Below are 14,148 nucleotides of genomic sequence, written 5' to 3' on the forward strand. Positions count from 1 at the left end.
TAAAGTGTATGAGGCAGTCGAACCTCTTTATGTCCCTAAAGAGGGATCTTGCCATGGTAAGTTCATCATCATATCTTTTAGCTAAATGTTAAGGTACCCTTTCCATTCTCTCCTTTTTTTTTTTTTTTTTTTTTTTACATGGGATTCTTTTGTCGTTTTTGTGCAGGCTGTCCAAGAGGTTTTTGTAGTTGAGGAATGGGTCATAGATACCTGGAAAGAGGCTAGGGTTGAGGCCAACTTATACGCCGAGGTCGACAAGTCCTTGGGGCAAGAAAACCAGCAGCTGGCCACCAAGTTGGCTGCTGAGGAGAGGGCGAGGAGGAGCGCTGAGGCTGGGCCGAAGAATTTCTAGGACCGGGCTGAAGATTAGCGCAAAAAGCTCTATTTTACTGAGATAGAGCTGGCCACACAGAAGCAGCTAGTCCTGAACCTCAAAGCTAAACTGGAGAAAGCCAAAGCCGTCACTTAGACGGCTGAGGAAGATGCCGAGGCCTTGAGGCAAGCGTCCTACAACCTCAAGGTAGAAGAAACTGAGGTCCAGTTGACTGAGGAGCTGGCTAAGGTATGCAGGGATTACTGCAAGGAGATCTGGACAGAGGCTCTCAACCTTGCAGGGTTCCCTGTTGACTTAGAGTGGAGGCAGGCTGGGAGTGTTTACTACCCTTCCAACATCCACGAGATCCCAACTGACCTTCCACCTCCTTCTGCCCTTGCTCCAGAATCCTCTGAGTAGCCCCTGACTGCTCAGGCCCTTCTCGCCCCCCCTCCGAGGCTTCTAAAGGATCTAACCAAGCTGGTGATCAAGGCCAAGAGGCTGAGGTGGCCATGGATAAGGGCAAGGGCGAGGAGGCTAAGCCCCCCTTAGAGGCCAAGGATGCTGCCAAGGCTAAGGATGCTGCAGTCAAAGCAAAGGAGGCCGAGGCCAAATCCAAAGAGGTTGACCCTAAAGCCAAAGATGCTCCTACCTCTCAGCCGAGCAAGAAAGAAGACCCTTCTCCTCCTCCTGCCAAGGCCTAGCTAGTGCAGATAGCATTAGATTTTTGGTGAGACAAAGTTTAGTTTTCACTCAACAACATATATCATGTGTGCACAAATATAAAAACAATCCAAGATTGATCAAGCAAATTAACAAGAACAAGGATAGATTAGCCTCCTGTTTTTCAACCTTGATAGCAGAAAATCTTGAAGCTAGAAGAAAAAAAGGGTCCAACGATTGATTCCTCTTCTTCTTCATCATCTTGATCTTCTTCCTCTGTAGTGGAAGTTTGCCATTGTGTATAATGTACCTTTCCTTTATTTAATAAAAAGGGTTGCACTTTTCACTTTATGAATCTTTCCTTTCTCTTTAATATTTATTTTATGATTGGTGTAGTTGTCATTTTTCCCTCCAATGGGACTTAAAACTAATGACGTTGTTGACAATAGTGAATTATTGCCACCCTGACTTTACCAAAGCCAATAGTAGTGCATTGCTGCTAACTTAGACGATTTAAACTTGTATAAATAATAAGGAAAATGACCATGTGCTTGTACTGAGAACTGTGCAACCAACAGAGAAGGTAAAATCTTTATGGAGATGAGCAAAACACTTAGTAAAAAATAAACAGATATTTTAGTAAAAAATAAACAGATATTGACTTATTCGAGGGGTGTGATCTGAGGAACCAGACATAGCCCTTGTTCTGCCCAATTCCTAGGCAAATAATCAAGAACATTAACTTACCCAAGACAAGTGATTTGAGGAGCCAGGTATAACCTGGGATCTGTTTTAACACTTAGAAAAATAAATAGAGAGTGTTAATTTACCCAAGGCATGTGATTTAAGGAGCCAGGCATAACCAACGGTCTGTTTAACACTTAAAAAGATGTCAAGAAGCATTAATTTACTCAAAGTATGCGGTTTAAGGGACCAGGCATAACTAAGGTTCTGTTTAACACTTAGAAAGATGTCACTAAGTATTAATTTATCCAAAGCATGTAGACCGGGGAGTCAGGCATGACAAAGGTTCTATTTAATACTTAGGAGGATGTCACAGAGTATTAATTTATCCAAAGCCTGTGGTCCGAGGGACTAGGCATAACTAAGGTTCTGTTTAACACTTAGAAAGATGTCATTAAGTATTAATTTACCCATAGCATGTGGTTCGGGGAGTCAGGCATGACTAAGGATCTGTTTAATACTTAGAAGGATGTCACAAAGTGTTAATTTACCCAAAGCATGCGGTTCGAGGAGCTAGGCATAACTAAGGTTCTATTTAACACTTAGAAAGATGTCATTAAAATATCAATTTACCCAAAGCATATGGTTCAGTGAGTCAGGCATGAATAAGGTTCTATTTAATACTTAGAAGGATGTTATAGGGTGTTAATTTACCCAAAGCATGCGGTCCGAGGAGCCAGGCATGACAAAGGTTCTGTTTAACACTTAGAAAGATGTCATTAAAATATCAATTTACGCAAGGTATATGGTCCGAGGAGCCAGATATAACCAAGATTCTATTTGATATCCAAATAAATAATAGGGAATACAACGCATAACATAATAAACGAGAATATGACAAGGAACGTCTTCATTAATAATAATACCTTCTGAGGTTGTTTATATTCCAGGGGCGTGGTACAATATTTTCATCTAGATTTTCAAGATAATATGCACCTATTCCTGCCATTGATGTGGTGCGATATGGCCCTTCCCAGTTAGGCCCTAGCTTTTCCCATGCTGGGTTCTTTGCAGTACCTAAAACCTTTCTTAACACCAAGTCTCCAGGTGCTTACGGCCTTAGTTTCACGTTGGCATCATACCCTTACTTGAGCTTATGTTGATAATATGCCAATTGGACCATGACATTTTCTCTTCGCTCTTTAACTAAGTCTAAGCTCTTCCCTAACAACCCATCTTTATTGTTCGGAGTGAAAGAACTCATTCTCAGAGTTAGGAACCCAGTCTCCAGAGGGATAACAGCCTCGACACCATAAGTCATTGAAAAGGGTGTCTCCCCTGTTGACCTATGAGGTGTAGTCCGATATGTCCAAAGGACGTATGACAACTCTTCCACCCATTTTCCCTTCGCATCATCCAATCTCTTCTTAAGTCCATTCATTATGACCTTGTTGACAGCCTTGGTCTGTCCATTCCCTTATGGATAAGCTGGGGTGAATACCTATTTGTAATTCCTAAGTCACAACAGTACTTCCTAAAGGCTTTGCTATCAAACTGAAGACCATTGTTCGAGATGAAGGTATGAGGGATACCGAATCAAGTGACAATATTTTTCCAAAAAAATCTCTTGGCATCCATGTCCCTGATATTTGCCAATGGTTCAGTTTCAACTCACTTGGTGAAGTAATCTGTGCTGACTAGCAAGTATCTCTTATTTCCTACTACCTTAGAGAAATGACCTACAATGTCCAAGCACTATTGAGTAAATGGCCAAGGGCTAGACAGGGGATTAAGGACTCCCCTCGGCTGATGAATGTTTGGTGCAAATCTTTGGCATTGGTCACACTTTTTCACATATTCTTGTGCTTCCTTCTGCATATTCGGCCATCAGTATCCCTGCGTGAGGGCTCTGTGAGACAAAGACCTACCTCCTGTGTGGCTTCCACAAATCCCTTCATGTAACTCCTCAAGGAGTAGCTTTGATGCTTCTGGGTGTATGCATAGTAAGTATGGCCCAGAAAAAGAGCGTTTGTACAATTTTTGGTCCTTAGATAGCCAAAACTGAGGAGCTTTTCTTCGCACCTTGTCAGTTTCTGATTTCTCCTTTAGTAAGATATCTTCCTTAAGGAATAGCACTATAGGGTCCATCTAGCTAGGCCCCACCCTAATTTGATGGATATGGACCATCTCCCTCTTCGCCTTAGTAGGCTTGCACAAGTCTTCAACAAGGATGACCCAAGGTAAATCCTATGCCGAGGAGGTTGCAAGAGTGGCCAGAGAGTTAGCATGCATGTTTTCGCTCCAAGGGATATGTAGCAAGCTGAAAGACTCAAAATCCTTACTGTAGGTGCCTGACCTGATTCAAATATTCTTGCATCCTCACATCCCTGGCTTCTAAATCCCCTCTCACTTGGCCTACAACCAATCTTGAATTCGAGAATATCTCCACTGCCTTTCTGCCCATTTTTTGAACCATGGCCATCCCCACCAATAGAGCTTCATACTCAGCCTCATTGTTTGTGGCCAAGAAGCTCAGTCTTAAGGATTTCTCAATAGTGATCCTCTCAAGAGATACTAGAACTAGCCCCATTCCAGATCTCCTTTGATTTGCTGCACCATCAATGTATACCTTCCAAGATAAAGGCTCCTGCAGTAAGACCATGCCAACTGATTTTCCATCCATGTTTCTGTTTCTCAATTTTTTCTTCAAATGGGGTTTCAGCAAACTCGGCCACCAGATCGGCAAGGACTTGACCCTTGACAAAGGTGTGAGGCATGTACTTGATATCAAAAGCCCCTAGGATCATACCCCACTTAGCAATCTCCCTGTGAAGTCAGCATTCTGGAGTAGTGATCGAAGTGAAAGTTGGGTTAAAACAACAATCGTGTGAGATTGGAAGTAGTGGGGGAGTTTACGTGTAGCATGTATCACTGCCAAAATGGCTTTCTCCAATGATAGATAACGAACCTTTGCTTCATGCAACGACTTACTTACATAGTAAACTGGCCTCTGCACACCATTGTCAACTCGCACTAGCACAAAGCTTACAGTATGAGAAGTCACAACAATGTATGCAAACAAGACCTCGTCCACCTCGGGGCTAGACCTGACAGGTGGTCGAGAAAGGTATTCCTTTAACTGCTGGAAGGCCAGGACACACTCCTTGGTCCATTCAAATCCCTTCCACTTATTCAACAATTGAAAGAAAAGCCTACACCTATCTGCTGACTGAAAGATGAATCGGTTTAGGGCAGCAGTCATTCCTGTCAATTTCTGGACCTCTTTGGGATTCCGAGGTGGTTGTAAATTGTTAATTGCCCTAATTTGATCGAGATTGACCTCAGTTTTGCGATAAGTGACCATATAGCCTAGAAATTTACCTGATCTGACATCAAATGAGCACTTAGAAGCATTAGGGCGCAGCTTGTGTCTCCTTAGTACTTCAAAAATATCCCCAAGGTCTCCCACATGCTCAGACACCACCTTACTCTTAACCACCATATCTTCTATATAGACTTCAATATTCTTGCCCAGTTGTGGTTCAAACATTCTAGTCATCATTCTCTAAATGGTAGACCCTGCATTCTTCAAACCAAAAGGCATCACCTTGTAGTGGTAATTTCCAGTAAGAGTGACAAAAGCTGTCTTCTCCTGATCACCAAAGGCCAGTAGTATTTGATGGTATCCCTAAAAGACATCTAAAAAGCTCATTTGAGGATGGCCTACAATTGCATCTACGAGCTGGTCTTTCCGAGGCATAGGGAAAGGGTCTTTTGGATAGGCCTTATTTAAATCTGTGAAGTCCACACACACTCGCCACTTCCCATTTTTCTTCTTTACCACTATAGTATTGACCAGCCACTCAGGGTAAAATACCTCCTTAATAGCCCCAGCCTGCTTAAGTTTCATCACCTCGTCTTTGACAACATTATAATGGTCTTTAGATGAGCGCCGAGATGATTACCTTTTGGAGGTGACAGATGGATTGACATTCAAATGATGACAAATGAAGCTCGGATCCATCCCCGGAGCTTTGTAAGCACTCCACGCGAACACGTCAATGTTCCTTCTGAGAAACTCTATCAACTTTTCTTTCTCCTGAGGAGGCAGCTGAGCCTCGACCTGAAAATCTTCTTTGAATCATCACCTACAATAATTTTCTCTAAATCCTCAAACTTTGCCCCCTCGGCTGTCCCATTCGAGGGCGACATTGGAGTCCTTGATTGCTATAAACCCCTATTAGTAGAGGCTGAGGACCCGGTCACAGGTTGATGCATAATTGCAGCTACCAGGCATTGTTTAGCCACAAACTGGCTCCCAACCAGTTCCTCAATCTGATCCCTGGACGGATACTTCACTTTCAAGTGGAGGGTGGAAGAAATAGCCCCCAAGGTATGTAGTCAAGGTCGTGCTACAATGGTTGTGTAGGGAGAATAAGCATCCACCACAATGAAATCCATCTACACCACCTCTGAGCCTGTCTGTACTGGTAGTCTAATCTGACCCTTCGGAATAACAACTTTCCCATAAAAGCCCACCAAAGGTGAATCATAACTTGTCAAATCCTCTAGCTTTAGGTTCAGTCTCTTATACAAATTAGGATACATAATCTCAACCCCACTACCCTGATCCACTAGCACCCTTTTTACATCATACCCCCTATCTTGAGGGTGACCACCAGGGCGTTATCATGTGGTTGTATGGTTCCAACCTTATCATCCTCCGAGAAGCTCAACGTCGGTCGGATCTTCACCTTAGCCCTCTTTGGTTGATGTTCAGGGTCCTCGGCAGGTGGCCGAGCCACAGACATAACCCTGGATGGGTGAGAACCAATCTTTCCTGGTGCAGCGAGAATGACATTAATTGTGCCCAAATGGTCTCTCGAAGAAGCATTTCTCTGGAGTTCAGGTCCGGTCTGCCCCCCTTGCCCATTGGGATGATACAAGAATTGTTTCAACCTTCCTTCCTGAACCAGCTAATCCAGATTATTCCATAGAGTTCTACAATCCTTGGTGGTGTGTCCACGGTCTTGGTGGTACTGGCAGTGAAGACTTTGGTTGCGCCTCATGGGGTCTCCTCCCATCTTGTTTGGCCATTTGAAGTATGTCTCATTCTTAATCTTCTCCAAGACCTGATGTATTGGTTCTCGGAACATTGTGTTAACCATCTGCGGAGCCGTAGACCCAGATTGCCCAGTAAAATCCCTATGGGGTCTGTTATTGCTGTAACAGTCCGACTTGAAATCCTTCCTCTCCTGAAGGATAACCTTAGCCTTTCCCTTCCCCTGCTGTTGGTCTTCCTTAACCCGCTTGTATTCGTTAATATGATCCATAAGTTGACACATACTTCTTACCAGCTTCTTGGTCAAGGGCTTTCTCAAATCATGCTCGGCAGGCAGGCCGACCTTAAATGTTCTTATAGCCATGTCATTGAAATCCCCTTCGATCTCATTGAACATCTCCTAGTGTCTGTCTGAGTATGTTTTCAGGGTCTTCCCTTCTCACATGGACATGGATAACAAGGAATCCAAGGGCCAAGGAATCCTACTGCACGTGATAAAATGAGATCCAAATGCTTGGGTGAGCTCCTTGAAGGAATCAATGGAACCTGCACCTAGGCCGTAAAACCACCTCATTGCCATAAGCCCTAAACTGAAGGGGAACACCTTACACATCAAGGCCTCATTCTTGGAGTGCACAACCATTCTCTGGTTGAAGTGGCTTACATGCTTCACAAGGTCTGTTCGACCATTGTACATGGTGAACGTGGGCTGGGTGAACTACCGAGGGAGCCTTCCTCCCTTAATCCTGTGCGTGAAAGGTGATCTAGAGATTTGATTGAGCGCCCTGCTCATCGCATCATTTCCCAAGCCTCTGGAAGATGAGCTCCTGTTTTTGCGCTCATGGTGATAGTCCTTGTCATAAGAGAAGGTCTCACTAAGAGGTGTCCTTGACTTGGGTCTAGAACTACCATCCTCCTCATCGTTAGAGGAGAAGTCAGAGTTGAAGGGAGTTTGCCTTCGCCGTTCGTTGCGCAGCTTTCTCTTCAAATGATCAATCTCCAGTTGCAAGGCTTTGGTATCCTTCTCATGAGAAAGGTGGTTCCCATTTCGGGACTGGCTCCTGCTAGTATAGGTGGTATGCACACTAACCTTTTGGTCCCTTCTACGCTCAAGGTTGACAAAATGATCTTCACATTGGGACCTCGTAGATTCTGCCTGGTTTGGACCTGAACCTACCATATTTGAACGTCAAACTCACTAAAACAAAAGAATTTCCCACAGATGGCGCCAATTGTAAGGACGTAATTTGAGTCCTTAGCTCAAAGGATAAATGAACCTAGGCCCAAAAGCCTAATACAATGAATTTGTAGAGAGTGGGTTGGAAAACTAGGCTTTAATGAATCATACAACAAGTAAAGTGGATTTAGATGAAAAGAAAATGGAGATAGACTGGTTTAATCTAAAGAAAGTTGTTATCGGCACAGTTTGAGCTCAGTTCTTATATATTGATTCTTAAGTTTGATTACAAGTTCAGTTTTGGAGTGCTACAGTTTTTCTCTCTTAATTTCTCGATCCCTTTCTCTTAAGGCCTTCCTCCTAATTTATACTATTTCTCCCCTTTCATCTCTGCCCTCCACGTGGACAGTAAATTGCTTGGGTTGATCCTTGTCCCATCAGCACCCTTCTAAAGTCGTTGGGGGTAGTTGTAAGGCTAAAAAACACTGTTCAGATATCACTTCCATATTAATGCTGCTAGAGAGTTAGCTATAGAACATTCAATGCGGTGGTAGCAACTTTCCCTTAGATATTTCCTAGCTTCCATCCCTCCTGTATGTTCATAATGCACATCCTTATTAATAAAACTTCCTACAATGTCACCCTGGATGATAGGACACACATTTTGATACTTGCTTCGTTTGGCTAAGGGGATATTCCTCATCGGCTCACCTCCCCCAGCCTTTACAGTCATAGGTTGCTCGTGAAGTTCAAAGTCTTACATCTTCCTTATAAGGCCCATGGCCTAATATATATTTGGGCCTGTGTCACTACACTTCTTATAATGAAATAATTACTAACAAAGTTTTATATCAAATATGCTATAATATATGTACAATATTATATAAAAAAAAAATTTACATAAAAAATTACAATATTATCCGTGCATCACACAGGCAACTTACTAGTGTTATTAATTATTTTGTCTGGACAAATTAGATTGGGGAAAGGATATTTTATTTAAGATATGGTAAACATGCTTAAAGCTTTGTAGTTCCATTGATTGACAATTTTTGATATTTTTAAGAGAAACATTTAAGGTTCAAATCTTTTCTCTCCCGTTGTAACCATGAAAAGTGTCAAACATATTTGCATACAAGGAACACACAACTTCTTTTTGGCATAAAAGATAGGAGAATGAAAATCCTAGGAGTATCAAGGGTCTTAAGAAGATTGCCTGCATTACAAAATAGTAGACGATAACTATAAGGCACTTGCGTGAAGGTGGACTCGAAAATGAAAGTGAAAACAAAATTCATGTAGCCAAATTAGGAAGTAATTAGCAGAAAAATTTCTTCAGATATCCACCAACTCCTTTTTTTTTTTTTTTTTTTTTTTTTGATACCAAACAAAGGGAGATAGACAAAGTTACAAAAGTGTTGGATTGTACCAACAATAGTTCATTGGCATTTGAGTTGCCAATTTAGCTACTGACCAAATAGGTTTTACAATCAAGTAGGGCACTAAGAACATATTGTAGCAAAGTCCATTCTAGTTCAAAAAATTTAGATCAGCTAATCTAGTCTGTTGAAGCCAATCTGGAGTCTTCTTATGCCTAAAGACTTGGACTAACTTTCTACTAGCTCCTAGAAAAAAAAAAAACATGCTGATAACCATGGTTCTTTGCTCTGATCCCAGCTTCTACCATAGCATCCAGCATTGCTCCACAAGTTGTCTTGGCTACACTACTTGTTACACCATAGAAAATGCTATCTCCTTGCATGTTAATAGCTTCATAGGCCGAAGACCATCTCTTGGGCTTCTTGCTTCTAGCTCCTGCTATTTTGACAATCAGCTGCCACTACCTTGAGGGTGGATATTGGTTTGTGCTAGTCCTTCTTAGTTGATTGGTGTGTCTTGGCTATTCAAGGAAAGCTTCTTTGTACTTGCAAGACATAGATTGTGATATTAAAATTACACTCATAGGATTAGGTGTTAATCCTTCATAAATCACCCTATTTCTATGAATCTAGGTATTCCAAAGTGTTGTAAAAATGGCTTGTAAGTAAGCCATTGATGTTGTTTCACTGGTTTTGAACTTGATGAGAAGGGAAGTTAGCCATTGTTGGAAACTTGAACTGCTATAATCAGTGGAGTGGATGGCCAAAGTTGATCCATGCCAACAAGCGCTAGAGAATGGATAGAGCAGGAAGAGGTGAGTTGAGGATTCTTCTTCAGAGTTGCATAGAGGGCACATATTCTGAGTTGTTATGCCTCTGTTACTCAGATTATGGAGGGTAGGAAGTTTGTTCTAGATGAGTTTCCAAATGAATGTGTTAATTTTCAAAGGAACTTTGACTCCCTAAATCAGATTCCACACTCATTCCTGAAGATGAGCAGTCCAAGGAGGAGATGAGTCCTATACTAGCAACTCATAAGCTTTTTTAACTTTGTAATCACCATCACTCGAAAACTTCCATAGAAGTTTGTCTTGCACAGAACTTGTTTTGGATAAGGGAATTTGTAAAATTTCTTTGCTCAAAGGAAAAGGGTAAAGAGCTTGAACCAAATCAGCTCTCCATGATGTGGAACTCTGGTCAATTAGATCTCCTACTGTGCCTGTGGGTAGTCTAGGGTGATTCGGATTTAAGTGGAAGCTTGGGAACTGGTTTTGATGGTTAAGAGGAACATTAAACCCATTACCAATTCTCCATTTCCCTTCTCTTAGCTTAGTGTTATCCTGTTTAATGATATTCTTCCAAAACCAAGAATGATGAGGTTTTGGGGTACACTCTTGTAAAGCACAATTTGGTAAATACTTAGCCTTATAGGTTCTTGCTAGCAGAGAATTAGGATTTTTGCTAATCTTCCAATATTGCTTTGCAAGCATGGCTTGGTTCATGAGGCTGAATTTCTTGAGACCAAGACCTCCCTTTCTCTTAGGTTGACAAATTCTCTCCCAGTTTATAAGATGAAGCTTTTTCTCTCCTTGCCCATGTCCCCACCAAAATGCTCTAACAATGGCATCCATCTTGTTGCATACTTGCTCAGGAACTCTAAAACATGAGAAAGTATATAGGGGTAAGGATTGAAGGACAGAAGAAATAAGAGTTGTTCTTCCTGCTTGTAACAGTAACCTAGCCTTCCATCCTTGCAATTGGATTGAAATTTTTCAATCAAAAACTGAAAATCAGCCACGCCCTTCAGCTTGAAATTGAGCCCAAGGTACTTGCTAGGATTTTGCACCAAATTAACTTTTAAATCTCTAGCTAAAGCTTTCTGATCTTCCAAAGGCATATTTGGGGAGCAAAATAAATCAGATTTGGACAAGTTGATGCACTGCCCCGATACTTTACAATACTGTTCCAAAATATTTTGTAAGGTGTCTAAGGAGTGATTGTCTTTCTTGAAAAACAAAAGGGAATCATCTGCAAACAAGAGGTGGGTAAATGAAATGCCGCTTCTTCCAACCTTTACTCCTTTCAAATTGTTAAAGACCTCAAACCTTGGGCTGGGGTGAAGGACTTGGTCAAGTTTCCATTTATTAACAAGGTGTAATGCACTGAGGTGACACACTCCATTATCCACTTTATCTGCTTTGAATCAAACTTCATAACAATAAGGACTGCATGAAGAAAATTCCATCTGACTTTATCACAAGCTTTGATCATATCTATTTTCAAAGCCCCAAAGCTATATTTCTTCCCTCTTTTTTTCCTAAGGACATCTAGGATTTCATGAGCTAGGAGTATATTGTCAGAAATGTTTCTTCCCCATATGAAAGCATTTTGATAAGGTGTAATGAGAGTGTCCATAAGAGGTTTTAGTCTATTAACAAGAATTTTAGAAATAACCTTATAAATGACATTGCTTAGACTAATTGGCCTAAAATGGTTGACCTCCTCGGGATATGTAACCTTAGGGATAAGGGTGATGAAGATGTGGATAAGAGGTTTGAAGAGTGATCCTGAATGGAAGAAAGCTTGAACAGTGCTTATAATATCTGTCTTGACAATGGGCCATAATTCATGAAAGAAGAAGGCAGGAATACCATCAGAACTAAAAGCTTTGTGTGGCCCCAATTGAAACACTGTATCTTCAACCTCCATACTTGAGATTGGTCTATTGAGAAGATTGCAATCTTGATCAGATAAGGTAGGAATAGGTAAGGCTTGAAGCTCCTTAACTAAATCCTCAACATTGATATTGCTTCTGTTCCCATAGTTTTCCATAAAGTGGCAACTAAGAATGGTCTCAATCTCATCAGGCTTGTTAGTGAAAGTGCCCTGACCATCCTTGATATGGAGGATTCTACTTCTTGCTCTTCTTTGTTTAATCACTGTTTGAAAAAAATTTAGTGTTCCTATCCCCCTGAAGAAACCACTTTGTCCTTGCCTTTTGAGCCCACATCAATTCCTCCCTATCCAGTAATTCCTCAATCTCCATCCTAAGAGATTTTTCAGTTTTAGCATCCTCAATAGAATTGATGGAATTTTGGAGTATCTGCAATTGAGCTTGTTTCTTTTCTATTTCATTTTCCACTCTACCAAATACCACCCTATTCCACTCCAAAGCTTTCTTTCTCTCATTTGATAATTTGTTTCTCAATTGGGCAGCTCTGGATCCATGAGACTGAAAATCCCATGACTGTTGAATCATATCATGGCAAGTAGGATGAGTGGTCCACATGTGTTCAAACCTAAAGGGTCTTTTCCTAAAGGGACCTTGGACCTCCAAATCCAAAACAATTGGTCCATGGTCAGAATGGATGATAGGTTGTGAGAGACCATGTCCCCGGCCCGTTTTATAGGATGTTGGGCCAAACCCACGTGAATGGGTAGAGTCGTGTTATTGTCTCTCAAAATGGAGGTTCGACTAGTTATATTTTCCCCTTTAGATTAAGGGTTTTACAATGGAGTCGCCACTTATTTAATTATTGGGATAAATAAGAAAACCAAAAATGAAAAATTCCTTATTTTATTAATTTTTAATTGAATTTATATTGATCATAGAAAAATTACATGGCTTTGGTCCTAGATATAATCTAAGATAAAGTACATGGCTTTGTTTCGTAGTTACAATCTAAAAATCGAAAATTACATGGATAAGCATATGATCTACTAACCCTTGATCTAAGCTCGGAGGCTATGTTACAAGGTGAGAAGGTGTTAGGCACCCACCTTGCCCGGTGAAATCGGTTTTCTAGACTATAGTGGCCAACATTCATATCACATCATCCAATATATTATCAATCAATTTGCACGTTGAATTTAATGTGTGTGCATGTGATAAACCCTAATTCAATTTATTAAGCATGACATTTGGATTGAAAAATAAACTCTAGTGAATGTGTGTGGATGGTGATATCCTAGATTCAAGAATTTAAAAGAATTATTAAACAAACATCTTTTTCATGTTTTTTTTTATTTATTTTTTTTTTATGTGGATTTAAGATAGAAACTAGTGTTATGCATGAGTATGTGATGAACAACCAAGAACATATGAAGAACACATAAGAACATTTAAGAACATTCAAACATACTTAAGAGAATTTAAATAGTTACTATCATACTTTAATCCAAAATTCTCATCATGGCAACACAAAAAATAAGTTAGGGAAAGAGATTATACCTTCATGCAAGATCCATATGGTGGAGAAAGAGACTCTTGGTAGAGGTCCTAAGGGTGGAGGAAAAGAAGAGTTAGGAGAGGAAGAGTGAGTCTCACTCAATACCTTGAGTCTCAGAAAGACCAAGATATGACAAGACTACTCGACTTCACTAGAACTCAAGAGAGGGGAAAAGATGGGGTTTTTTTGTCTTCTGAAATAAAGGAGATGGGGGGTTTATATAGTAGTGGTGAAGGAAATATGAATGGAAGGCCATTTAATAAGGGTTGACAAAGAATCATGAACCTAGACCTTATTTTATTCTTGGGGGAAATTTGGTGCATTAAATGTAGAGATTGGTGGGAGTGAGGAGCAAGCCAAATTTCGATTTTCCCGTAGCTGCTGTAACAGCCTGTAGAGCCAATTTCGAATAATCATATCTGATCCAATTCTAATCGAAATTGTCTCGTTCTTGTGCTCAAATTGAAACCCCGGATGTCTAGTTTCTGGGAAAATTAACCTAATTCACAGATTCAAAATATTCTAAGAGATATCGATGAAATGGTGAGCAGAGGTCATTTGTTAGAAAATGATTTCAACACAATTAACATTAATAGGTCCTAAATTAGTTCCTAATTAACATTAAATGATTCCAATCACTC

The 14,148-nt window shown here is 40.7% G+C and overlaps 1 protein-coding gene across 1 annotated transcript; it reads right to left on the bottom strand.

The window, feature by feature from the left end:
- Window positions 1–6,306: 6,306 nt before the first annotated feature.
- LOC126695905 (uncharacterized) lies at window positions 6,307–7,119 on the bottom strand. The gene is made up of 2 exons (XM_050392704.1): window positions 6,793–7,119; window positions 6,307–6,627 (listed from the first exon to the last, which is right to left on the bottom strand). Exons 1-2 carry the CDS (start codon window positions 7,117–7,119, stop codon window positions 6,307–6,309), a joined length of 648 nt encoding a protein of 215 aa, XP_050248661.1.
- Between the last annotated feature and the right edge of the window lie 7,029 nt (window positions 7,120–14,148).

Source organism: Quercus robur, chromosome 2 (assembly GCF_932294415.1).
Source record: "Quercus robur chromosome 2, dhQueRobu3.1, whole genome shotgun sequence".
Classification (NCBI taxonomy): domain Eukaryota; kingdom Viridiplantae; phylum Streptophyta; class Magnoliopsida; order Fagales; family Fagaceae; genus Quercus; species Quercus robur.